This window comes from Dermochelys coriacea, chromosome 1, assembly GCF_009764565.3.
Source record: "Dermochelys coriacea isolate rDerCor1 chromosome 1, rDerCor1.pri.v4, whole genome shotgun sequence".
Lineage (NCBI taxonomy): Eukaryota > Metazoa > Chordata > Testudines > Dermochelyidae > Dermochelys > Dermochelys coriacea.
In genome coordinates, this window is record NC_050068.2 from 15,687,377 (window position 1) to 15,714,966 (window position 27,590).

Consider the following 27,590-nt stretch of genomic DNA (forward strand, 5'->3'; position numbering starts at 1 on the left):
ATGTTCTTTTAATGTAGTTTTTGTGTGTGCAATTGAGTCGGATTTTATGAAAGCAAGCTGAAATATTCCATCATGGGGTATCATATTAACACCCACATGGGTCATCAGCAGGGTTGGAACCTTTAGGTGCACTGCACAACCTCTGCCACTTGAGCTAATGGAGTAACTGACAGCAGTAGTAGGTTGTAATCGCCAATGTGGACCAGCACTAGTGGAGGAGGGGATGCTTTGCACCAGTCGGGGAACTGAGGATTCATGGACGTTGAGCTCCATGCCAGATGCTGGAGGACAGTGTGCTCTAACATGCACACACTCTTTTGCCCCTTCCCTCCAAGCTCGACCCCTTCTGCCCTAAATCACTCCAACGTGTCCCTGCACCAGTCCTGGTCTCTTCCCCCATCCCTGGCTCCTCATCCCAGTGCCATTATCACCACCAAGCCAATCCCAGTCTCCACTCAGGCTTTCCATCCCAGCCCCAGTCACCTCACCCAGCCAGTCCCAGCTTTGCCCCCCCTCCCCCCTAGCTTTCACTAATGCAGACAAAGGCAATGAAGGTGTACATTCTGGACTATTTCCCGCCCAACCTCTGTGATTAGCTAAGAAATGAGACCCTCTCATCTTGCAGGTCATTCATCTTTAACCATTCATACCTTTAACATTACCAAGTCAGTATTTTTGTAAAGTTTTTGGAGATCTCACTGAGAGTGACTGATAGCAAGCCAAATCATAGGACTGTGAATGACTGAGTTAATATGTATAAGAGTGGACAACTGCAATACCATTTGTACTATATTACATATTGCATTCCTTAACAAATGCTTTATGATGATACAAAAAGAAGCTATTTCCTAAGAAAAAAGAGCGTTCCGTTTTTTCAACATTAACGTTTTATTAAACTATTTTTACGTGGAATCATGCCGAGGCAGTATTGGAGTTTGTCTGTGGATACAGATTGTTCAAAGCTACAGTTTGATTGACTGGTCAGGTCTTTTTGATGCTCTTCCTAAGGTACTTATACAGCCCCCATTAGTGCAACATACAAGTGCATGAGAGCTGTAATACATTTATCTGCACAACACTCCAAATCGGGAGCACAAAGGCCAAGGACAGAGTGACACACAAGAAGCCTGGAGCAGAGCAGAGATTTGAACTCTAGTCTCCCAAATCCCAGCCTAGCACACAAACTAGTGGACCAGACCCATGATGGGCAGGGAAAAAGTCAATGGGGGGGTGGAACTCAGTGCCATTGGAGCGGGGAACGGCATCCGTGGAGGAAGAAAGGGAGGGTCTGCATGAAAGAGAGTGACATGACTGCTCTTGCCAAGCTGCCTTTTCATCAGCAATCTGTCAAATTTAACTCATCTTCCTGGGTAAAGACTAACCTCCACCAGCTGCTCAATAGACAAAATACAGTGTCTAGTGCAGAGCAGCAAGAGGTGGCGTTGGGCCATGAAGTGCTGCTGACAAAGCAATAGAGCGTGGAGAAAATCAGAGGATGCAGAAGGAATTCAAACTGCCCACGGGACCTCAGAAAGGGTTAACAAAATAACATAACAGAACGGAAAAGGCGTTTGTCTGTCTCTGAGGAGCTATACTTCCCTTGAGGAAGCATATGGGGATAATGCTGCTCCCCCAAATAGTGCTAAGGTTTTCTTCATGCAACTATTTATAAATTCTTCAGCCAAACTCTCACAGCTATAACATCCATATGCATATTAGTGTGCTGTTGGTGCACCTCTCTGGTGGTTAGTGGCATGTATCCTTCGGCATCATGCCTGTCAACGCACCACAGGCTTCTAGCAGCCTACTCATGTAGCCTGCATAATAGCTTCCTGTTATAATATTTGCTAGCTATTCTGTGACACAGCCCAATGTTCCTCTGGGAAAAGAGGAGATAGAATAACCCACATGTGACATGGTAATCAGGAGACTTGGCTAGAGTGCTCAGCACCATGCAGGATCCCCAATCCACCACAGCACTTAAGGACATGCTTAACTTGGAGCATGTGAGCAATCCCACTGACTCCAATGGGACTACAACTCATTTGCTCAAAAGCAAGCATTTGATTTTTTTGCTAGATTGGAATCACAGCACTCAGCATCTAGCCGGACTGAGCCTTTGTTCTGAGCAGTTCTGGAAGGTGCTCAGATATTATGGTGACGAGGGCTGGCTCTGAATCGGAGTAGAATGATGTCATCATATGTCATAATGGATAGGACCAAGGGAGTGGAGTTCCCATTGATGTAGAATACTTCATTCTGAATTTTCCATCTTGTGTGGTTAAACTCTCGACCTTAAGGCTGCATTGATATGGTGGACATTAGACAAGATTTAATTCCATGATATCTTCTTAATCAGGGGATCTGACAACTCCTTGAATGGGAAACCGCTGTCTTTGAAGAGCCTGCAGCCATCACAGCAGACGAATAAGCGCAGAAGTAGCTAATAAAGCATTGCAAATATCCCCTTCAGTCTTGGATGTCTCACATTGTGAATACAGCACATATAGTGTTGACAATGCCGAGAACAATATTAACACTCGGGTCCTCAAAAACTCCCCCACACAAAGCCCAACTCTGATGTCTGTCAGTGGCCAGGTGACAGCAACCAGAGCAGCGGGGACCTAACTTTATCTGCTCTAAAGTGATTCCCTTGCTTGAGCAGAAAGTCATAATTATTCAGAATTAAATATTCACTAACTATCATAAGAAAAACAACTGGGAACAGATGCAGTACTGTCAACCCCAAGCATAAAAAAATATATGAGTCAAGACCCATATCATGAGGGTTTATTTTTTTAAATAATACATTTTGGGTACTTTTTATTTGGCTTCTGGATTTTGACCCTTCAGGTTAGACTTGGTCATGTTTTCAAGCTCTTATCCATGACTTTGAGGACTAGGAACTGACTGGTTTTTAAATGAAAGCTGAGAGTCTCATGTAATCATGACTCCCGCAGCTGGGGCTTTAAGAAAAGAGGCAGGGTACCAAAAGACGGGGGATAAAAATCACAAGAGTTGGCAACATTGTGGGATGGCTCTGGGGACTGTGTAATGCAACACAGTACCTTTCATTACAGGATGACAGTAAAAAACGATCACATCCTGGGTGATACTGAATGAAAAGTGGTATGAGCTATCAATGGCTTATGCAAAATAAGTTTTGCCATCTCAGTCTGTTTCCTAGTGGACAGGCGTCTACAGCCCCAAAGCCACTACTCCTGTGCTGGCAATAACTAGTCCTCGTTGATTGTATCAAAGAGGTCAAGGATAGAATGGGCAGTGATCCTCAACTTTTCTCTCTCTCTCTCTCTCTCACACACAAGCACAAGCACAAGCACAAGCACACACAGGTAGCCCATCTGGGTAAGAGGTCAGCCTCAGTGGCAATAGGGCAGTGTCAGGACTTAGGCCAAAATTTTCACATGCGGAAGCCTGATGTAAGGCTTGTGTATTCATGTTTACGCCCCTAAACAAATGGCTTGATTTCCAATAGAACAGAGCATCCAAAACTCCCAGTCACTGGCGTTGATGGGAGGTGCAGGTAGTCCACACTTCGGAAAAATCAGGCTGTTTGTACCAAGACATGGATTTAGAAACCTAACTTGAAATACCCACACATGCAAATTTGGCCATTAGTTGCCAGGGCTTTCAATTGGGAATCCTTTGTAAAGCACTAAACTCAGTGACAACAAACTTTCAACAGAAAAACTGCACAGTGCACTGAGCTGTGCAAGGGTGTTGCATTTAGATCAGTTTCTCTAAAGACTTATGGAAAAACAGAAACTTAACTGAGGCCTTAGTGCAGCTGTCAGATATTTTTTAATGACTTGCCCAGTGATTTCAAGAAACAGGAACTCTACTTCTTTAAATAAGAACATCACAAGAATAAGTATTTTGCAATCCTGAATGTGACCTGTAGAATAAACCACTGTGATAGGAAGAAGAATTTTTCTCACAGCTGCTGATGGTGGTCAAAGATTGAGGGGGGAGTGGAGAACCCAGAGAAATTAGGATTTTGCAAGACATTTAACAACAACAACAAAAATTCTCAAAGCCAAAGGGGAAAAGTTCTTTCCTTCCCCCTAAACAGAGCAAAACCCCTAAACCTTTCAGAACTTTGAATTATTTTTGAATTGTTGAACCTGAGAAATTCTGAAAGATTCTAATTCTCTATTTTCTCTGGACTGACTCTTCCCCACAAGACCCAGGAAGTGGGGTCCTCAGAACAACTAGGACAGCGATGTGTAAACTGTGCTTTCCGAGAGCCAGAGGGTGGCATCTGTTTGTGCAAAATGGCTCTCATCTCAGCTTTAGTACGCAGGTAAGACCAGCAGTGATTACATGTTCCAGCCTTCTACTAAAATCAAGGTGGAATATTACATGCTGGGAATAGTAATCTCTGCAGGTTGTTCCTTTGTATTAAAAATTAGCGCTGTCCTGGAGCACATCGTAGATATCTCTGTTTGGCCAATGGCTCACACAGAGCACTCTGGATCAGCCCTTTTTTCAAATCCTTCCTCCTATCCCCTTAATGGCCATTCCTCTGCTCACAGAGAGAGTTTAAATGCTTAGCTGTCTTCAATACAACTCCTGATTTATCTAGAAAGATTACAGTAGGTGATAGGAAAAAGAAAAGGAGTACTTGTGGCACCTTAGAAACTAACAAATTTATTTGAGCATAAGTCTTCGTGAGCTACCGCTCACTTCATCAGATGCATTCAGTGGAAAATACAGTGGAGAGATTTATATACATAGATAGGAGGTTCAACTCCACTGTCCCTGAGGCTGAACACAGTGAATGGAGGAGAAAGCTTCAATACTTTTAAAATCACACACAAACTGGTACCTACCTGAATGATGTCCTGGAGGCTTTCAGTAAAAGACATCTCTGCTTCTACCATGTAGAACTCTGCCAGGTGCCTGCGACTTTGAGAGTTCTCAGCTCGAAAGGTTGGGCTGAAGGTGAACACCTGTGTAAATGCACTGCAATGCAAAAAGAAACAAGATGCAGTTTAGACACAAGGTAAGACAGCAGATTTTGAACTGGGAGCACAGATGGGTACATTCTACACAAGCTCCACCTACAATCCCATTTTCCTCCCACAATCTCAGAGTAGCTGGGATCTTTGTGTTAACTGTTTCACTGCTGATCAGTTTAACAGCACTGTCATTTAAAATTGCCATCATTATGCTTCAGAGTTAACACCCTGAGATAAGTGAGGCAGTTCCCACCTCTTTGTTACTGAGTCAGCCTCATTCAGATAACATATGGCATGTGGATGGGTTTTGCCATCCACATTAGTGCTAGACACATTTTTCTTAGTAAATGAGAGCCAACACTGCAGAAACAGATCAGGGTCTCAGAGACATGCTGGCACATCACAATGCTCATGACAGACAAAGCTCCAGCTGCCAGACACTATTGTTCGACCATGTTATTCACACCTGCTCTTCAGCAGGTTTATCTGACATTGTAGTGGTAAAAATGCCTCAAGCTACTTCAGTCTGGTAGACATGAGGGCTCCCATCACTGATGCAGCTGAACAGGTGCTAGTGGCAACAGGAAATATTTTGTAGTATAGCTAAGGAGTACTTGTGGCACCTTAGAGACTAACAAATTTATTAGAGCATAAGCTTTTGTGAGCTACAGCTCACTTCATCGGATACATTTCACCGATGAAGTGAGCTATAGCTCACGAAAGCTTATGCTCTAATAAATTTGTTAGTCTCTAAGGTGCCACAAGTACTGCTTTTCTTTTTGCGAATACAGACTAACACGGCTGCTACTCTGAAATTTGTAGTATAGCTGTAACCTTCTCTTACACAGTGTGGCTCTCTGCCCCCCTCTAATGGCTGGTCCACAGAAGTTTATAGGTCTGCAGCAGCCTTTGAGATAAATAGACCCGAGCCTTTCATTTCAGGCAGTAGAGACTCCTTCTTTTAGATCCATAGGTCCTACATTCAATCCCCACTTCCAGTGACCCATCTGGGGCTTTGTGTGACTTAAATGTGCTCAGTTGTCTCCTAATTGTTCGATATTTGCCCAACAGCCTTCCATGGAATCTATTTCATTTCTTCTCGCTCTATGCCACACTCATTAGCGTGGAAACTGAGGGCCTTCCAGATCACCATCTTCCTCCACGAAAATTCTTCCTACCGAAAGTCAACCCCTTTCAGTTTAATTTGTTTTTATCCTGGGAAGGTTACATTCAAAGCAGCAAGTTTTCCATTGTGATCTGAAGACTGCCAGATTCATGGAAGTTCTAATTCAGGAGAGAGCTTCACAGCCATAGGCCAGCGGCTTAAACAGCCTTGTCACTCCCACCCCTACACTTCAGTACATGGGTGGCCAACCTGAGCCTGAGAAGGAGCCAGAATTTACCAATGTACATTGTCAAAGAGCCACAGTAATAAGACAGCAGCCCCCCCCCATCAGCTCCCTGCCCCACCCCCACGCCTCCCACCCACCAGGAGCCCTGCCGATCAGCACTTCCCCCTCCCTCCCCACACCTGCCCATAGCGTGCAGGAGGCTCTGGGCGGGAGGGAGAGGAGCGAGGGCATGGCAGCCTTAGGGGACGAGGTGGGCAGGGGTGGAGTGGGGGCAGGGCCTGTGGCAGAGCCAGGGGTTGAGCAGTGAGCACCTCCAGGCACATTGGAAAGTTGGCAGGGAGTTATATCTCCACGTGGTGCCTTGGCACCAGCAATATTCAGAGCCCAGGGGCACAGCTCCACCAACATTCCCTCCCCCCCCCCCCCCCCCCCCCCGCTTGCTGCCCCAGGCCCACCTCTGTGAGCCTCCCTGCCTCTGCCCTGCAGCTCCATGCTGCCTCCCTGCAGCAACTGCTGCCGCAGGGTCCTAGTGTCCCCCATCTCCACTGCCAGGGCAGACTGACTCTGAGCCTGCCCTTCCATCTCAGACCCTTCTCTTTTCCAGCAGGACCCTCCACCAGCACAGGGGGGCCCCACGCCGGCAGTCACCTCTCCTGCCCCATGCTGGGCAAGCGGCAGCCCCACCCCTCACCCCCAGTGAGGCTACAGTCAGGGCAACAGCAGGGGAGGAGGTGCATGCAGCAACCCCGGCACCCACCACGGGGGAGGCCAGGGAGATTCCTGGAGCTGAGAGGGGCCCTAGGAGCACATGCAGTGACAGTGGTGGGGATGAGTGTGCTGCTGGAGGGGCGGGAAAAGGGGGCTCCTCCCCCAGAGCTCACTGCTGCCAGCAGGGAAAGGGCTGGGGGCGGGGGGAGTCCTCTCTGGCCCCTGTCCCGGAGCAGCCTGCCTGCACCCCAAACTCCTCTTCCCCAGCCCTGCCCCACCCCAGATCCCACACCCCCAGACAGAGCTTTCACCCCCCCGCCGCACCCTCAACTCTCTACCCCCATCCCTAAGCCCCTCCAACACCAAAACCCCTCATCCCCAGCCCTAGCCAGAGCCCTCATCCCCCCGCACCCCAACCTCTGCCCCAGCCCTGAGCCCCCTCCAACACCACAAACCCCTCATCTCCAGCCCAGCCAGAGCCCTCATTCCCCTGCACTCCAACCCTCTGCCCCAGCCCTGAGCCTCTCTAAGCCCCAAACCCCCCAGCCCCAGACAGAGCCCTCACCCCCCACTCCTATTCTCACCCTGAGCCCCTCCCACACCCCACATTCCCAGCTCCAGACAGAGCCCTCACCCCTACTCTTGCCCCGAGTCCCTCCCATATCCCAAACCCCTCATCTGCAGCCACATCCCACAGCCCTCACCCCTGCACCCCCTCCCATCCCCAAACTCCCTCCCAGACCCTGTACCCCTCCCTCTGCACCCCCTCCCATCCCCAAACTCCTTCCCAGAGCCTGCACCCCAATCCCCTGCCCCAGCCGAGGTCCTGCACCCCAGACCTCCTCCCCCACCCAAACGCCCTCCCAGAGCAAGTGGTGAGCGGAGTTTGGGTGGGGGTGGGTTCTGGGCACCACCAAAATTTCTACAAACCTGCCACCCCTGGCTCCAGCCCCAGAGTCGGTGCCTGTACAAGGAGCCGCATATTAACTTCTGAAGAGCCACATGTGACTCCGGAGCCACAGATTGGCCACCCCCGCTTCAATAGAATATAGCTGTGATCACGGACAGTAGAATGGGTCTAGATTAGCTGTGCCATTCGGTTTATTCTTTACCTGCCACTATCTTTAACGGTAGGCAGCGTACGGGAAAACATGAACTCTCCTAGTAGAGATTAAGAGTTGCTTGATATTCACGTGAAGCAGTGAAGTGCAGGAGTTGTGTGCGTAATCCGAGACAAACTCAGTAAGGGTACACGCTGAAAGAGGATGTGCAGCTAATAAAAATCTGATCACAACAGTTTCCATTCATGTTAATTCTGATAAACAGAAGGTTTAAAAAGAAAAAACAAAACAAAACCCAAGACCACAAAAATTAAAAAGGTTCAAAAGTGTCACAGGATTCCAAATAAAGGAACATGCATGTTATTGATCAGTCAGCTCTTCCTTCTGATCTCCATGTTGCAAAAGTTTATACATTACTATTTGGAGGAAAGAGCACTTCCACTGTCCAATAATGACCAGGAATGAGACAAATGATAATGCTGTTGGAAGAATCATTTTCCTAGCTCATCACTTATAAGACAAGAGACAACCGATGGATACAGACAGCCAGAGGAGCACAAGGAAACAAGACAATATTGGTCAGCATGATAGACAGTACACCAGTGGCCTAATGTATCACAGCAAAGGAGAGTTTTAAGGAGGCATTTGAAGGAGAATAGGGAAGTAGCTTTGCGCATGTTTACAGGGAGCTCCTCCCAAGCACGAGAGACTGATCCATGACTGGGGTTCTTAGACGCTACCGCAATACAATTAATAACATTCCCAGTTCTCTTAAGACCAGTAGAGTATGTTTACACTGCAATAAAAGACCCCTGGCGTGGCCGTGGCTGGCCCAAATCAGCCTACTCTGGCTCGTGGGGCTCAGGCTCCAGAGATATCAAACTGCAGCATAGACTCGGACTTTAAAGTCAGAAGGGACCATCGTGATGATAACATAAGAATGGCTCTACTGGGTCAGACAAAGGGTCTATCTAGCCCAGTATCCTGTCTTCTGACAGTGGCCACTGACAGGTGCCCCAGAGGGAATGATCAGAACAGATAATCATCAAGTGATCCATCCCCTGTTGCTCATTCCCAGCTTCTGGCAAACAGAGGCTACGGACACCATTGCTGAGCATCCTGGCTAATAGCCATTGATGGACCTATCCTCCATGAATTTTAGTTCTTTTTTCTTCTGGTCCTGGCCTTCACAACATCCTCTGGCAAGGAGTTCCACAGGTTAACTGTGCATTGTGTGAAGAAATACTTCCTTTTATTTGTTTTAAACCTGCTGCCTATTAATTTTCATTACTTAGTTCTTGTGTTATGAGAAGTAGTAAATAACACTTCCTTATCTACTTTCGCTACACCAGTCATGATTTTATAGACCTCAACCATCTCCCCTTAGCCGTCTCTTTTCCAAGCTGAAAAGTCCCAGTCTTATTAATCTCGCCTCACCTGGAAGCCATACCATATCCCTAATCGTTTTTGTTGTCCTTTTCTGAACCTTTTCCAATTCCAATATACCTTTTTTGAGATGGGGTGACCACATCTGCACTCAGTATTCAAGATGTGGGCATATCAAGGATTTATATAGAGGCAACATGATATTTTCTGTCCTATTATCTATCCCTTTCTTAATTAGTCCCAGCATTCTGCTCGCTTTTTTGACTGCCACTGTACATTGAGTGGATGTTTTCAGAGAACTCTCCACAATGACTCCAAGATCTCTTTTTTGAGTGGTAACCGCTAATTTAGACCCCATCACTTTATATGTATAGTTGGGATTATGCTTTTCAACGTGCAATACTTTGCATTTATGAACACTGAATTTCATCTGTCATTTTGTTGCCCAGTCAGCCAGTTTTGTGAGATCCTTTTGTAGCTCTTCGCAGTCTGCCTGGGTCTTAACTATCTTTAGTAACTGTGTATCAACTGCAAATTTTGCCACTTCACTGTTTACCCCTTTCTCCAGATCATTTCTGAATATGTTGAATAGGACTGGTCCCAGAACAGACCCCTGGGGGACACCACTATTTAGCTCTCCATTCTGAAAACTGACCATTTATACCTACCCATTGTTTCCCATCTTTTAACCAGTTACCAATCCATGAAAACACCTTCCCTCTTATCCCGTGGCAGCTTACTTTGCGTAGAGCCTTTGGTGAGGGACCTTGTCAAAGGTTTTCTGAAAATCTAAATACACTATATCCACTGGATCCCCTTGGTCCCCATGCTTGTTGACCCCCTCAAAGAATTCTAGTAGATTGGTGATTTCCAAAGGCATGATTTCCCTTTACTAAAACCATGTTGACTCTTCCTCAACAAATTATGTTCATCTATATGTCTGACAATATTGTTCTTTATTATAGTTTCAACCAGTTTGCCCGGTACTGAAGTCAGGCTTACAGGCCTGTAATTGCTGGGATCATCTAGTCTGACCTCCTGCAAATTGCAGGCCACAGAACCTCACCCACCCACTCCTGTAATGTACCCCTAATCTCTGGCTGAGTTACTGAAGTCCTCAAATCATGATTTAAAGACTTCAAGTTACAGAGAATCCACCATTTACACTAGTTTAAACCTGCAAGTGTCCCCTACCCCATGCTGCACAGGAAGGTGAACCCTCTGCCCCCCAGCATCTCTGGCAACCTGACCTGGAGGAAAATTCCTTCCAAACCGTAAATAAGGTGATCAGTTAGATCCTGAGAACATGGGCAAGACCCACCAGCCAGACACCCTGCGAAAGAGCCCTTCCCATCTAGTATCCCATCACTGGCCGCTGGAGATATTTGCAGCTAGCAGTTGCAGATCAGCTACATGCCATTGTAGGCAGTCTTCTCATACTATCCCTTCCATAAATTTATCAAGCTCAGTCTTGAAGCCAGTTAGGTTTTTGCCGCCACAGATTCCCTTGGAAAGCTTTTCCAGAAATTCGTTCCTCTGATGGTTAGAAACCTTCGGCTAATTTCAAGCTTAAATTTATTGATGGCCAGTTTATATCTGTTTGTTCTTGTGTCCACATTGGTGCTTAACTTAAATAACTCCTCTCCCTCCCTGGTATTTATCCCTCTGGTGCATTTATAAATAGCAATCATATATCCCCTAAGCCCTCTTTTGATTAGGCTAAACAAGCCAAACTCTTTGAGTCTCTTCTCATTAGGTAGGTTTTTCATTCCTTGGGTCATCCTACTAGCCCTTCTCTGCACCTGTTCCAGTTCGAATTCATCTTTCTTAAACATGGGAGACCAGAACTGCACACAATATTCCAAATGAGGTCTTACTAGTGCTTTGTATATTGGTATTAAGACTTCTCTGTCTCTACTGGAAATACTTCGCCTGATGCATCCTAGGAGTGCATTAGCCTTTTTCACATCCGCATCACATTGGCAGTTCACAGTCATCCTGTGATCAACCAATACACCCAGGTCTTTCTCCTCCTCTGTCACTTCCAACTGATAAGTCCTTATAACAAAATATCTTGTTAGTCGCTAAGTGCATGACCTTGCACTTTGCACTGTTAAATTTCATCCCATTTCTTTTACTTTTCAAAGTCATCCAGATCTTCTTGTATGGTATTCTAGCTCTCCTCAATATTGGCAATACTTCCTAACTTTGTTTCAGAGTAGCAGCCGTGTTAGTCTGTATTCGCAAAAAGAAAAGGAGTACTTGTGGCACCTTAGAGACTAACAAATTTATTAGAGCATAAGCTTTCGTGAGCTACAGCTCACTTCATCGGATGCATCCGATGAAGTGAGCTGTAGCTCACGAAAGCTTATGCTCTAATAAATTTGTTAGTCTCTAAGGTGCCACAAGTACTCCTTTTCTTTTTCCTAACTTTGTGTCATCCATAAATTTTATTAGCACAGTCCCACTTTTTGTGCCAAGCTCATTATGTTAATGTTAAATAAGACTGGTACCGAGACCGATCCCTGAGGAACTCCACTAGTACCCTCCCTCCAGCCTGACAGTTCACCTTTGAGCATGACCCATTGCAGTCTCCCCTTTTAACCAGTTCCTTATCCCCCTTTCAATTCTCATATTAATCCGCATTTTCTCCAATTTAATTAATAATTTCCTATATGGAACTGTATCAAATACCTTACTGAAACCCAAATAGATTAGATCTACTGCATTTCCTTTGTCTAAAAAAAATCAGTTTTTTTCTCAAAGAAGGAGTTCACATTGGTCTGACACAATCTACCTTTTGTAAAACCATGCTGTATTTTATCCCAGTTACCATTTGGGCTTGGGGTGAAGCCTAGACTCTGAGACCTCATGTGCGGGGAGGGTCTCAGAGCCCAGACTCCAGCCCAACCCCAAATGTCTATACTCCTATTTTTAGCTCCACGGCCTGAGCCAGCTGACCCAGTCTCTAGGACTCCGTGCCATGAGTTTATCACAGTACAGACATAACCTTAGTATTTGAAAGTGACATTTGAAAATCAGGAGCTTAATTTTCATAAGATTCATAGATTCCAAGGCCAGAGAGGACAACTGTGATCATCTAGCCTGACCTCCAGTATAACACAGGCCATAGAACTTCCCCAAAACAATTCCTAGGGTAGATCTTTTACAAACAGATCCAAACTTGATTTAAAAATGGTCAGTGATGGAGAATCCCAAGAAATACTGAGCACCTTCAATCCCATCTGAAGTCAATGGGAGCTGATGATTCTCAGCACCTCCGAAAATCAGGCCCTTTTATGTCCTCAGATGCAACCAGGGGCAGAGGGGGTGGGCGGGGGGAAGATACCAGACAAACCCTAACATGTGCCAAAGCGCAGCAGCTGGGGCATTATTGTCTGTAATACTGTTCTGATATATGCTACCACAGGAACACAAAATAGGCTTTGAAACAAGACCCTCGGTAGCCAATTTCACACAAAGCAGGACTGAGCCCACTGGAGCTGACTGTTCACATAGCTAATAGACACTATTTGAATGAAAACAGCACTATCAAAGAGTGCAGCGCTACCTTTAATAAACTGCTCTCTCTCCAAAACTGCTATTTGATTTCATTCACTTCTCTTCTCATTCACTCCTAGTCTGAAGCCCAATATTGTACTGTACCACACAAAGCACACATCCTACGGCACCAGCATGTTAAATCCTGTAAGATGCTTAACACTCTGGCCCCGATCCAGCGAAGTGCTGAGGCACATGCTTAATTTTAGGCATGTGACTGGCCCCATCTACGTCAATGGAACTACTCACATGTTCCAAGTTAAGCACTTGCCTAAGTGCTTTGTTGGACTGGGGCCAGAGCACTCAGCACCTTGCAGGACTGAGCCCTTGTGATCCAGGTCTTTGTACTGTACTCAGAGATCATTAGTTGCGTCCGATCTGTATGTATATTCCCAGGACCAAGGGAAATCAAGACACAGGGGGAAAATGACCATCTCTCTCCACCCCAACACCTCTATTTCCCTTGCTACTCAAATCCTCCTGGTTCTCTCCCATTTGACCCATTTCGTGGGGAGCAAGCAGGTGGCTGATGGCTGGCTATTCCCACTTCCCTTTCTCAGGGCTTGTCTACATGTAGAAGTTACGCTGGTTTCACTCAAGTCGATTTAAAAAACAACTATTACAGGAGCATGTTAAACTGGTAAGAGCTAGGTTTAAACCAATATAAGAGGCCCAAAGCTACACCACTTTAAACTGGCTTAAAAGCACCCCTTTAAATCAGCACAGCAACACTGCAGACTTGGTCTCAGCCACCCAGCTCCATTGATGACTTTTATGCTGCAATTCAAATTTAGTTAACAATTCTGCTAATCACTCATGGGCAAGGAAAGGATCCAGCTCCCCTTCTCACAGCGAGGGCTCTGCAGGAATAATAAAGACTTACTTGTGTCACTGAACGAAGCAAATATACCTCTGAGCCATTTTACATAGTCAGCTTAATAACCATCACACAGCAAGTTAGTGACAAGGCTGGGAATAGGACCCCCAGGAGTCCTGACTCAGGGCTAGCTACTAGACCACACATACACACATTTATTACTTCTTATTTGTTTTGCTGCAGTGTTCCCAAAGTTGCAGGAGCACTGCCAACACAAAGAAATCACTGGAATGGGTCTTCAGGGCAGATTTGAGCCAGAAAGGCAACCTGTGCTGAGTGGGAATAAATCCTATTCTGAAACAAGAGTAAATGGACACAGAATGTGACCTACAAAGATAGTGTTCTCTTTGCTGATCCTCCACCCCCACAGTTTGTTCCCAGATGAAAGACCCTTTCTTAAAAGTCAGATCAAAAACCTAAAAAGTGTTTCAATCCAAGGGTGGTAAGCAAGGCATGACGTCAAGAGAGAGTAGGAGCAGCAGATAAGGATGGGAACGCACCTGAGGCTGAGCTTCCTCAGCATGCCGTCCTCTCTGGAGGAAGAGGAGTGCAAAAAAGGCTCATTCTTATACAGTTCCATTGTATTTCACCTGACTTTGCTCATTTTGTGAGGCTTTTATCACTGAGGGCCGACCTGCTCCCCAGGCACTTTCCATAAACGGAGGATTTTGCCCCAATGTCCAAGGCCAAGACTCCCCCTCCCTCAACCACTGGGCACCAGCTGGCTACCACTCTAAACTCAGGGGAGGCTGTCTTTAAGCAATGCTGCGGTTCACAACAGGCCGTGGGACCTTTCAGGATACAAAGCACTATATGCTGTTGCTCATTCAAGCAGACAGAGCCAACGCACACAGGGCCAGGCTGTCAGAGAAGCTGAGCACCCACTGATCCTAAGAAAGTCAGTGGGACAAAAGGAGATAGAACGGGGCTGCTGACTGGAGCCGGCTCACACTCTTTATCTGAAACTCCTTTCAAGATGAAAAATGGCCTTTCTTGAAAACAAACATTTACAATGAATATTTGTTTTAAAAAACTTGAGAAAAAGCAAAACACGTGATTTTGCCCCCACTTCTTCCTCCTCCTCACCCTGCCTTCATTTGAAAAACAGACACTGGGGTGACAAAAAGTCTATTTTTTTAGCTATATATATATTTTTTTTTCCTCCAGGTTTGGGGGATTTTTGTTGAAAAAAATTGAAAAAATTCATTTGAAATAATTTCTGTAAAATATAGTCTTTTTGATCAGCTCTACCGATAACTATATATATATGGAAAGATACACCTCGACCATGCAATGCAAGGGTGGGTTTAGGCCTAGGCAAAAGATGCAGATGGCTGCTGTTTCAATACTTGATGTGACAAGGTAGAACTATACTTCCTTCTGTATACAGCCAAAAACAAGCTGCTATCTGAGATGGTTAGACAGGCAGGGACTGAGAAGTGCAAAACTTCTGCTACCAGTCAGTCAGATCAGGCAGCAGTCTCCCTCACCGTGATTGCCAAGGGGCAAATGGAGCCCTGCACCTGCGGCAGGATGAAGAGTGGGCCCAGAACAATAGCACACATACCTAGAGGCCTGGCTCTCTCCAGCTGCAATTTCATCAGTTCTGCTCTCGGTGCAAAGAATTGGGGATAAAGACACTGAAGTAGGTACCAAACAAAATTAATATAGGGTCACCCAGGTCAGATTGACACAGATCCAGGCATATTCATATCATCCAATAAATAAATATTAATCATATACTTTGCATTTCTACAGCCACCTGCCATCCCAGGCCCTCTAAGCATGTGACATACATTAACGAATTAAGCCTCACAACACACCTGTGCGTTATCCTTATTTTACAGATGGGGAAACTGCAGCACACAGAGGTAAAGTGAATTGCTTCAAGCCATACTGCAAGCTTACGGCTGGACCACAAATAGACCTGAGATCTCCTAAGTGCTACTCCTCTGCATTTACTACGATGTTATTTTCAGTGGAGTTTTGTTTTTCCCTGGTTTTGATTTTCATCAAATCACTTTATTTTTTAAAAAATCAATAAAGCCTCCAGATAGCAATGGCAGCTCACATCTTTCTGATGAAAGACAGCACACCAGTTTTTAGGCATTAGTTCAAATAATAATTCCCATGTCTTAGCTAACAGGGACATTTCACAGTGGAATGATACAAAATGTTCCACAAACTGAGATAAAATATGTAGCAAAGATCTCATTCAAAACCTGATCATGAGAGGGGCAAAGAACGCAACTTTAATGAAAGCAATTGTGTCCCATCTTTACCCTCTATGCTGGAAAGAATGCACACCTCCTCAAATTGCAGTGGAGTGGCTTTAAAGAGTTTTTTAAAGAGTCAATTTTTCAAACTATGTGTAGTCCCTGTATTCTGATGATTGCATGCAGCACACAAACAGTGCTCAAAAATTATGCACACAGCTGCTCCGATGTACGAATGGAGACACGGTTGAGGCACCTTTAAAATTTTGGATCCAAGTATTTAAATCCTGCAGGTTTCAAAACCTACAGCATGCAAAACAAATGAATGACTATACTAAAATCCTGAAAAAAGTGGTTATGGCAACATTCGCCAGGTAGTGTTGTTACACATCACTTCCAAAAAGAAAAGGAGTACTTGTGGCACCTTAGAGACTAACAAATTTATTAGAGCATAAGCTTTCGTGAGCTACAGCTCACTTCATCGGATGCATTTATGAAAGCTTATGCTCTAATAAATTTGTTAGTCTCTAAGGTGCCACAAGTACTCCTTTTCTTTTTGCGAATACAGACTAACACAGCTGCTATTCTGAAACACATCACTTCCACTTTCTTTTTCTTCGGATGCAAGCACTGTTCATCTTTAAAGAAATGCTTGCTGTTGTTTGTTTTGTGATGCAATCGGTTTGTTTTAAGGGAGGTGTGGAAAGCAGCAAGAGTTTGCTTTTTGCCTTAAGCTAACTACAGTCAGTTCCTGAGATAAAGCTGGCACAGGGAGCTGCTCCAGGGGACTTGCTGGGCGCCGCTTCCAGCAGTTCCCATTGGCTTGGAGCAGCGAACCGCGGACACTGGGAACCGCGATCGGCCAAACCTGCAGACGCAGCAGGTAAACAAACTGGCCCAGCCCACCGGGGCTTTCCCTGCTCAAGCAGCGGAACAAGTTTGGGAACCACTGATCTAGACCATCTCTGCCAGGTGTTTGTCTAACCTGCTCTTAAAAATCTCCAATGATGGAGATTCCACAACCTCCCTGGGCAATTTATTCCAGGGCTTAACCACCCTGACTGTTAGGAAGTTTTTCTTAATGTCCAACTGAAACTGTCCCCAACCGTTTCAATCGCGGGAGCCCTATTTTTGGCTCAGAGCCAACTATACTCATTTCTTCTTTTCCTTCTCCTCCTCCGGTTGCTTAATTTGGTGCTGTTAGCCTATACTTTAAAACAACTTCACGGAGTTAATTGGTTGCTTTCCACCCCACCCCCCCTTTCACACTTTTGGTTTTTCTGAAGTTTTAAACAGATCTTAAGGCAGTTAAAGAGAACTTAGTTTGATATCATCCTGTCTGGCAAGAAATCACTTCTCAATGGTTGTGAAACCCTCATTTCTGTACATTTTATCTTTATGGCCCCCACTTTTCTATTGTTAATCTGTCTGGTTCTCTAATTGTTTCTGTCTGGCATACAATAAATGTTGCTAGGTGCAAGTTAATTAGGGTAGTGGGATATAATTGGGTTAGTTAAATTTCAGTAAAATGATTGGTTAAGGTACAGCTGAGACTATTACTACATAAACAGGACGTGGGTGGAAGGGAAATTGGAATCATGCTTGCTGAGGGGGGAGAACGGGAACAGCGACACAGGCAAGGCTCTGCGGCATCAAAACTGGGAAGGGGACACGAGGTAAACGCTCTGCGGCATCAGAGCTGGGAAGGGGGACGCGGTGTAAACGCTCTGCTGCGTCAGAGCTGGGAAGGGGACACTGGGGAACAGACTCTATCGGCGTATAGAGATAAGCCCAACTGGTGTGAAGGGCTTTGGAGTATGCTTGCTTGGAAACTAACCCTAATAAACATGGCGTTGTCTGCGCTTCAGACTTACGTCTTTTGTTGTTTGCTGTCTGCGTGACAAGAACCAGGGAAGTGGGAGAGTGAAGGGAAAGCCCTTAACAATGGAGATTCAAAAACCTCCCTAGGTTTTATTTTATTTATTTATTCCAGTGCTTAACCACTCTGACAGTTAGGAAGTTTTTCCTAATGTCCAACCTACACCACCCTTGTTGCAATTTAAGCCCATTGCTTCTTGTCCTATCCTCAGAGATTAAGAAAAACAATTTTTCTCCTTCCTCCTTGTAACAACCTCTTATGTACTTGAAAACTCTTATGTCTCCTCTCAGTCTTCTCTTCTCCAGACTAAACAAATCCAATTTTTTCAATCTTCCCTCAGAGGTCATGTTTTCTAGACCTTGAGCATTTTTGTTGCTCTTCTCTGGACTTTCTCCAATTTGTCCACATCCTTCCTGAAATGTGGCACCTAGAACTGGACACAATATTCCAAATGAGGCCTAATCAGCACAGAGTAGTGCAGAAGAATTGCTTCTCGTGTCTTGCTTACAACACTCCTGCTAATACAACCCAGAAGGATGTTCACTTTTTTTTGCACCAGTGTTACATTGCTGACTCATATTTAGCTTGTGGTCCACTATGACCCCCCCAGATTCTTTTCCTCAGTACTGTACTACTTCCTAGGCAGTCATTTCCCATTTTGTACGTGTGCAACTGACTGTGCCTTCCTAAGTGGAATACTTTGCATTTGTCCTTATTGAATTTCATCCTATTTACTTCAGACCATCCCTGCATCAAGCCCAACAGCATGTGCCTCAACTAGAGGACGTCTCGCCATGCCGACCGTCAACCTAGCACATCTCTTGTACTGACTGTACCCCCAGGGATGTCAGCCCAGTTTACAGATGAATAGAGAGAGGTCAAACAGCTTGTCCAACCAAGTTGCGAACCACTGAGCAGGAGTCCCAAGTCGCAGGTCCCCTGCTTTAAACCCTAAAATCGCACTCCCATCAAATAAAAAAAATGTAATTAAAAATCACTAGAGCAATTACAAACAAGACTGTAGTATGCAGTAATTGAATTAACACAGACATGTCATGGCTGCTTTTTATAGCTCCAATTAAGTGTCTGTACCAGTCTAATTAATGGAAGTTAGTTTGCCATCTAATTACAAGAGTCTGTGTTATGAGTGTGATTCAGACAAATGTTGCACAAGACACTTCATGAAGAGTCTTGTTTTAAAAGGATCCAAGATAAATTAGCCAATTATGCCTTACACTTGGTGACTCTTAACAGCAGGGGTGCTGAACAGGTCTTATACAGCATTCACGCATCTGCATCCAAACGTATTTAAGACTGTACAAGGCAGAGCAGTGACGTGCATGAAGAGAATACAGGAGGGAAGCTCCTTTCATGGGCTGCATAATTAAGAAGCATCAAATTTCATCATTCTTTAAGGCAGCATTTCCCAACCTTCTGAAAGCTAAGCCTTCTTCAGGAAAATGAAACCAATTGGAAAATGAAGCCCTGCTCTGTGTTGTTAAAGCCTACCACAAAATGAGTGGTCAGTCCCAGCAGATAGTGTAGATCCTCCTAGTGTGATACTACTACTTTCTTCCATGTTCAGATGAGCAGTGAAATATTGACATTTCAAGTATTATTGACATCTGAGCAGCCACCAAAAAGAATAGGGCAGTTCACACCTCAGGGCTATTTTTTCAGGCTCTCAGCAAACATAGGTTTCAGAGTAGCAGCCGTGTTAGTCTGTATTCTCAAAAAGAAAAAGAGTACTTGTGGCACCTTAGAGACTAAAATTTATTTGAGCATAAGTTTTCGTGAGCTACAGCTCACTTCATCAGATGCATTTGGTGGAAAATACAGTGGAGAGATTTATATACACACACAGAGAACATGAAACAATAGGTTTTATCATACACACTGTAAGGAGAGTGATCACTTAAGATGAGCCATCACAAGCAGCGGGGGCGGAGGGGGGGGGGAGAAAGGAGGAAAACCTTTCATGGTGACAAGCAAGGTAGGCTATTTCCAGCAGTTAACAAAAACATCTGAGGAACAGTGGGGTGTGGGGGAGAAATAACATAGGGAAATAGTTTTACTTTGTGTAATGACTCATCCATTCCCAGTCTCTATTCAAGCCTAAATTAATTGTATCCAGTTTGCAAATTAATTCCAATTCAGCAGTCTCTCGTTGGAGTCTGTTTTTGAAGTTTTTTTGTTGAAGGATAGCCACCCTCAGGTCTGTAAGCGAATGACCGGAGAGATTGAAGTGTTCTCTGACTGGTTTTTGAATGTTATAATTCTTGACATCTGATTTGTGTCCATTTATTCTTTTACGTAGAGATTGTCCAGTTTGACCAATGTACATGGCAGAAGGGCATTGCTGGCACATGATGGCATATATCACATTGGCAGATGTGCAGGTGAACGAGCCTCTGATAGTGTGGCTGATGCGATTAGGCCCTATGATGGTGTCCCCTGAATAGATATGTGGACAGAGTTGGCAACGGGCTTTGTTGCAAAGATAGGTGCCTGGGTTAGTGGTTCTGTTGTGTGGTGTGTGGTTGCTGGTGAGTATTTGCTTCAGATTGGGGGGCTGTCTGTAAGCAAGGACTGGCCTGTCTCCCAAGATCTGTGAGAGTGATGGATCTGCTCCGCAGATATTCTTGTTAACTGCTGGAAATAGCCTACCTTGCTTGTCACCATGAAAGGTTTTCCTCCTCCCCCCCCCCCCCGCTGCTGGTGATGGCTTATCTTAAGTGATCACTCTCCTTAAAGTGTGTACGATAAACCCATTGTTTCATGTTCTCTGTGTGTGTATATCAATCTCCCCTCTGTTTTTTCCACCAAATGCATCCAATGAAGTGAGCTGTAGCTCACGAAAGCTTATGCTCAAATAAATTTGTTAGTCTCTAAGGTGCCACAAGTACTCCTTTTCTTTTTGCGAATACAGACTAACACGGCTGCTACTCTGAAATCTGTTCCTGGGTTAGTGGTTCTGTTGTGTGGTTGCTGGTGAGTATTTGCTTCAGGTTGGGGGGCTGTCTGTAAGCAAGGACTGGCCTGTCTCCCGAGATCTGTGAGAGTGATGGGTCGTCCTTCAGGATCGGTTTTAGATCCTTGATGATGCGTTGGAGAGGTTTTAGTTGGGGGCTGAAGGTGATGGCTAGTGGCGTTCTGTTATTTTCTTTGTTGGGCCTGTCCTGTAGTAGGTGACTTCTGGGTACTCTTCTGGCTCTGTCAATCTGTTTCTTCACTTCAGCAAGTGGGTATTGTAGTTGTAAGAATGCATGATAGAGCTCTTGTAGGTGTCTGTCCCTGTCTGAGGGGTTGGAGCAAATGCCGTTATATCGTAGAGCTTGGCTGTAGACAATGGATCGTGTGGTATGATCTGGATGAAAGCTAGAGGCATGTAGGTTGGAATAGCGATCAGTAGGTTTCCGATATAGGGTGGTGTTTATGTGACCATTGCGTATTAGCACCGTAGTGTCCAGGAAACATAGGCAGACATTGTTGCATTGTTACACATGGGTCACAATTTTGAGATTCTCTGTGCGACTAGAACAGCCAGTGTCTTAACCTTAAAGCTGAGACTCTGGAGAATAACTGAGATGCTGATTTGCACCAGTCACTGCAGCTAATTCTTCGCACCCTCCCGGGGGGACATATCTAGCCTTCTGGGAAAGGGTGCCCTAAGGTGAGCTGCAAATAAAATCTCAGAAATCCCATCTGCTTTAGTAAAGTCTCTGTTTTTAGGATCACAAAGGGACATAATTTGTGACAAATGCTAGTCAGGTTGCTCAATTATGATGACTATTGTGGCACCACCAAGAAGCCCCAGTCATTGACCAGCACCTCATTGTGCTATATGCTTTACAAACACAGACTACTATAGTGATGAGGGAGAGACATGAATCTGAACAGAAAAATGTGTGAAAAAACATCCATGCCTCAGAGAAAATAATTAGCAGGAAATACATAGGAAATTAGGCAAAAGCTACGGCTAACTATAGCGGGCCACCTACAGTTAAGGTCTCGACCAGCCTTCTTTTTAAATACAATCAATAGCCAATTTTAAAAGGTTGGTTACAAAGATTACTTTGCTCTTACACTGAAAAGCAGGCCACTCCTGTGGGATCAGACTGAGTGAATAGGGTGCGGTGCACATCGTCAGTCTTTCTCAAGGGGTAAAAGCAGTTCCTGCAGAATCTTCATTTTTTAAACCAAGTTTCTAGATACTATGGCAGCAAAAGCTAAATACAATTCCAGCTCTACGCAAAACCTTGTGGGTAACTAAAGAATTTGCAGTGAGGCACAGGGAAGAAAGAGAAATATCCAAAACTGTTCCCAAAGGCTATTTACCAACAAACTGCCTGCTCATCCCTATGGCTCTATGCTTGGGAAGAGCAGCTGAGGAACCTCTGCTTTTACCCATTTAACCCAACCACATGCTCTCCCACCTTCTCAATAAGGTCTCTTCAATACTCTTCATAAGCCCTGCTTTCCAGAGCTATCCCCGTTTTGCTCAACCCCAGCTACTAATAGGCTTCTGACGGTGTCTGCCCACTCCTGTTTCCCAAGCAAATCAGGGCAGGACCTGGCTACATGGGGTAGATGGAACAGGGTTTTCCTCCAAAACCCTTAGGAACCAGGCCAATGCTCTTGGTTTAAAGGTCAATGTATGTCCCCATCCTCACCTATAGTCATGAACTTTGGGTAATGACCAAAAGGACGAGATTGCAAGTAGAAGTGGCAGAAATAAGGTTTCTTCACAGGGTGGGTGGGCTTACTCTCCAGGACAGGGTGAAGGGCTCGGCTATTTGGGAGAGCCTCGGAGTAGAGCCGCTACTCCTCCAGATTGAGAGTAGCTTGTTGAGGTGGTTTGGGCACCTGATAAAGATGCCCGCTGGGAGGCTTCCTTTGGAACTCTACTGAGCACATCCCACTGGGAGGAAGCCCTGAGGCTGACCCTGCACATGCTGGAGGGATTATATCTCCCTGCTGGCCTGGAAACACTGGGGAACCCCAAAGAAGGAGCTGACATCTGCTGTGGAGGAAAGGGAGGTCTAGTCCTCCCTACTCTCCATACTGCCGCCGCCACCACAACACTCACCAGGAAAAGCAGTGTAAAGGAAAACGAAGAAAGAAGAAGTGTCTGTACCAGATGACTGGAAGGTAGCTAATGTCAGGCCAATTTTTAAAAAGGGCTCAATAGGAGATGCTGGCAATTACAGGCTGGTGAGCCTAACTTCAGTACCGGGTAAACTGGTTGAAACTATAATAAGGAACAGAATTAATGGACATGGTTTGTTGGGGAAGTGTCAACAGGGTTTTTGTAAAGGGAAATCATGCCTCACCAATTTATTAGAATTCTTTGAGGGAGTCAACAAACATGTGGATAAGGGTGATCCAGTTGATATGGCATACTCAGATTTTCAGAAAGCCTCTGAGAAATTCCATCACCAAAGACTCTTAAGGAAACTAAGCAGCCATGGGATAAGAGGAGAGGTCCTCTCATGAATCAGTAACTGGTTGAAAGATAGGAAACAAAGGTTGGGAATTAACAAAAACCAGGGGCCATCCAATGACATTAATAGGCAGCAGGTTTAATACAAACAAGAGAAAGTAAATTTTCACACAATGCACAATTAACCTGTGGAACTCGTTGCCATAGGATGTTGTGATGGCCAAAAGTATAACTGGGTTGAAAAAAGAACTAGGTAAGCTAGATGGAGGATAAGTCTATCAATGGCTATTAGTCAAGATGACCAGGGATTCAACCACATGCTTGGAGCAACCCTAAACCTCTGACTACCAGAAGCGGAAGCTGAGTGGATCACTCCTTAATAACTCTGTTCTGTACACCCATCCTGAAGCTCTGGCATAGGCCGTTGATGGAGACAAGATTCTGGGCAAGATGGACTATGGTCTGACCCAGTATGGCAGCTCTTATGTTACAGTTAATATCGCAACGAAACTATGATGCATCTCCATGAAGGATATTTTTGAGCCCACAGGGACTTCTCACTTAGTCTGTTTTTGAAGATTGAGCTATTTAACAGTATTTCGGTTATAAACCTCAGAAATATGTTATGCTTAAAAAAAAATAAAGGAGCAGGTTCACAGAACAGCTATAGATCAAGAATAAATATAGCTCATCTAAATTTAGTTGGCATTTGGTCTATTTAAAATGCTTGGAAAAACAACATGTTATTGCAGAATAAAGCATGAAGCTATAACATCCTGTAATAGGTGCAACAAGGCCCCAATTTTTTTCCTTTTTTAGATGAGGAGGAGCATGTGAATGATGCCACTGGAGTAATATTTAGTAGAAAAGACCTGGTATTTGTTCAATTAGTTTTCTGTCTAGTCCCAGAGTAGGCTGTGTGTTATTCTGAGAAAAGAGACTAATTTAATGGAGATATTATTAAGTTAAAATACCATTTCATCCTTATTTGATTTATAGGAGTATGTCCTCCAATAAAGGTCAGTGGGCATGGATGTAATTTCATCACACACACAAATAAAATCCCACCTTTTTCAGAGGTACAGAAAAACACCTCCCCCCTACAAATAACCAACCTTCTCTCAACTCTCTCATCATCTCATCCTGCAGACAATTGCTCTGGAGGATACAATAGCCTTAGGCTGTCAGTAAGCTCCACTTCTGTCAGAACAGCCAGGGCAGCAAGTCAGAGAGCATGTCAAGGACACCCTGCCAAGCATATGCACTCTCGTGAAAACTTAGCGTGAGCACCTCAGCTGACCTTAGGTGCTTTTGTGGGCTGTTAGAGCCCAAGCCAGAGAGAAGTAAAACTTCCACAGCACCTTATATCCTCGGTTTCTAGGGATGAAAACTTGGCCCAACTGCAGCGATAGGGGGGGTTCTGCAATTGATTTCACTGAGATCAGGATTTCACCCTCAGCAGTCAATAGATATACAATACTATACAAGTTTTACTTCTCCCTGGCCTGGACTCCATCAGAGGGAGAATGTTTACTGACGTCAATTAGCTTTGCAACAGCAGAGTGAAGTAGGTTATTATACCCAGTTCTTCAATGGGCAAACTGAGGCAAGAGTGACTCTTGCCCAGGGTCATACAGCAAATATGCACTAGAAACCACACTTGCACCCAAGTCTCCCAATCCTGTTCTCTAACTCAGATTTCAAACACCTGACTTGTTTGGTGATGTATTTCTGAGGATGCCACTGAACATTCAACTCTGCAGAACCAAAGCTTTCATTAAAAAATCCCCCATGGTTACGAGGATAACCTTCCTAATGTGCACTGTGTGATAAGCTGACACACTGCTGTCTTTCTGAGGCCTGTTAAACGCTCAGCTTTTACAACAATTTCACTCAATCAGGAGAAGCACAGACTTAATTAATGCAACCCACCTATAGTGAGGGCTTGTCTTCACTACTGGGGTAAATCGACCTAAGTTACGCTACTCCAGCTATGTGAATAATATAGCTGGAGTCGACGTAGCTTAGGTCGACTTACCCCAGTGTCTTCACTGCGCTGTGTCGATAGGAGACGCTCTCCGGTCGACTTACCTTACTCTTCTCAGGGACTAGAGTACTGGAGTTAATCGGAGAGCACTCTGCCATCGATTTAGCGGGTCTTCACTAGACCAGCTAAATTGACACCCACTGCACTGATTGCAGCAGCATAGATCTCCCCAGTAGTGAAGACAAGCCCCAAGAGAAACACCTTTGTATCAATAGAATGACACCAACACGTGGGGAGGGGGACCCACTGGTTTAATCTAACAATTAAGTTAAATCATTATGAAAGCTTAGTGTAGACCAGACCCGAGTCTGCAGAGAGACTGAAACAGTGGCACTGATAGGTATGAATTCTCACATCCCCTAAATCTCACGGGCTGTTAACACCGAAGGCTAATGACAACACTGCAATATCATCAACAATTATTCAATTGCCGATTACTTTCATAGCTGGAAAAGGGGAAGTGTTGGGAGCAAAAGCATAGTAAGCACTAGGAGTTAGGCAGGGAAGGAGATGCAGAGGGAAGAAGAGAGAAAGCACACAAACACCAGGAAAAGGGATAGAAACAGAGAAAGGAGAATGGGGAAGGAAGAGAAAAAGAACAGGAACAGTATTGGCCTAAAGGGAAGCAGATTTCCCCATTAAGCGATGCTGGATGTGATCATAAGGTCCTGGACAAATAACAGATAATGATAATAACTAAGTTATTACATAAAAGTCATGTCCCAGCCTGGATCTCTGTGATAACCTCTCACTTATGTTACAGTTAATATCGCAACGAAACTATGATGCATCTCCATGAAGGATATTTTTGAGCCCACAGGGACTTCTCACTTGGTCTGTTTTTGAAGATTGAGCTATTTAACAGCATTTCGGTTATAAACCTCAGAAATATGTTATGCTTAACAAAAAAAAAATAAAGGAGCAGGTTCACAGAACAGCTATAGATCAAGAATAAATATAGCTCATCTAAATTTAGTTGGCATTAAAACTAAATTCCAGGGGGGATGGAGGAGAGTGTGCATCTTAAATTTACACCCTGACTCATTCTCCACAATTCAAATGAAATCCAGCTTTCCCCAAACAGTGATTTGGACTCTACAGCACTGACCATAAAAAAATGCCCAACTTGTTGTTTGGCAAGCACATGGAAGGTGAAACATGTGAAACAAAGCCTACTGGACAGAAGCTCTGACTGAGTTTTATGAGACTCCCTTAGGTCAAGAAAAAAGATTTCCATACCCAGCCATCACCTCCAGATGGAGTTGTCCAGAGACAGTCAGGAAGGCAGGAACATTGAAGAAATGGGAGTTTTCCCCAGGTTCCTGTACTTTATTTGATGTCTGTAAGTCAAGAACACACAACATGCCAGACTATTAATCGACAACTAAGGATCATGGCTCCTAATTTATCATTCATGCCCCTCCTCAGAAAATTACAGGTGCTTCAATCCAAATGAAAAAAAGAACAGGACAAGGTCCCATGATTCCAGGAGTAAAGCCATACACCAGGGGCTTGTCTACACCAGGAGCATTGTCTAATTGGTTTTAAAAGTAGTTCAAGCTAAGTCCATTTCAAAACCAGATTGGGGCCTTTTCTAACTTGGCAATTATCTCCTATTTCAGCATAGCTGCACCCTGGAAACTCCTAATGTAGACAGGGAAAGCCATGATTTGCAAGAGAACATGGGGCTAATCTCCAGTCTCGACAGGGCTTCAGCGTGATTTAAAATGGTATCACCTGTTGTCACTGAAGTAGCCCACAGAACATCTGGAGGGGGAAGGGGAGAGAAACCAACTCCAAAGTTGGAAATATACCAAAAAGAGATTCTTAATTGTCTCTTAAGGAGGAATTAGACCAGGGGTGAGCAAACTTTTTGGCCCAAGGGCCACATCTGCGTATGGAAATTGTATGCCGAGCCATGAATACTCATTAAATTGGAGGTTGGGGTGTGGGAAGGGGTGAGGGCTCCAGCTGTGGGCTCTGGGGTAGGGCTGGGTATGAGGGGTTGGAGGTACAGGAGGGTGCTCTGGACTGGGACCAAGGGGTTCAGAGGGTGGGAGGGGGATCAGGGCTGGGTA

General features: G+C 44.8%; 1 protein-coding gene across 5 annotated transcripts in view; it reads right to left on the reverse strand.

The window, feature by feature from the left end:
• Positions 1 to 27,590, reverse strand: part of NARS2 (asparaginyl-tRNA synthetase 2, mitochondrial) — a 72,986-nt gene that overhangs the window by 24,458 nt on the left and 20,938 nt on the right. For 3 of the 5 annotated variants that reach the window (XM_043504089.1, XM_043504090.1, XM_038374625.1), the window contains exons 6-7: positions 26,752 to 26,852; positions 4,854 to 4,986 (exon numbers count right to left, since the gene is read on the reverse strand). In XM_043504089.1, the coding sequence (XP_043360024.1) occupies positions 4,854 to 4,986; positions 26,752 to 26,852 (234 nt within the window). Of the gene's footprint in view, positions 1 to 4,853; positions 4,987 to 8,154; positions 8,834 to 26,751; positions 26,853 to 27,590 lie in introns of those variants that run through there. The other 2 variants (XM_043504091.1, XM_043504092.1) reach the window with 2 other exon arrangements.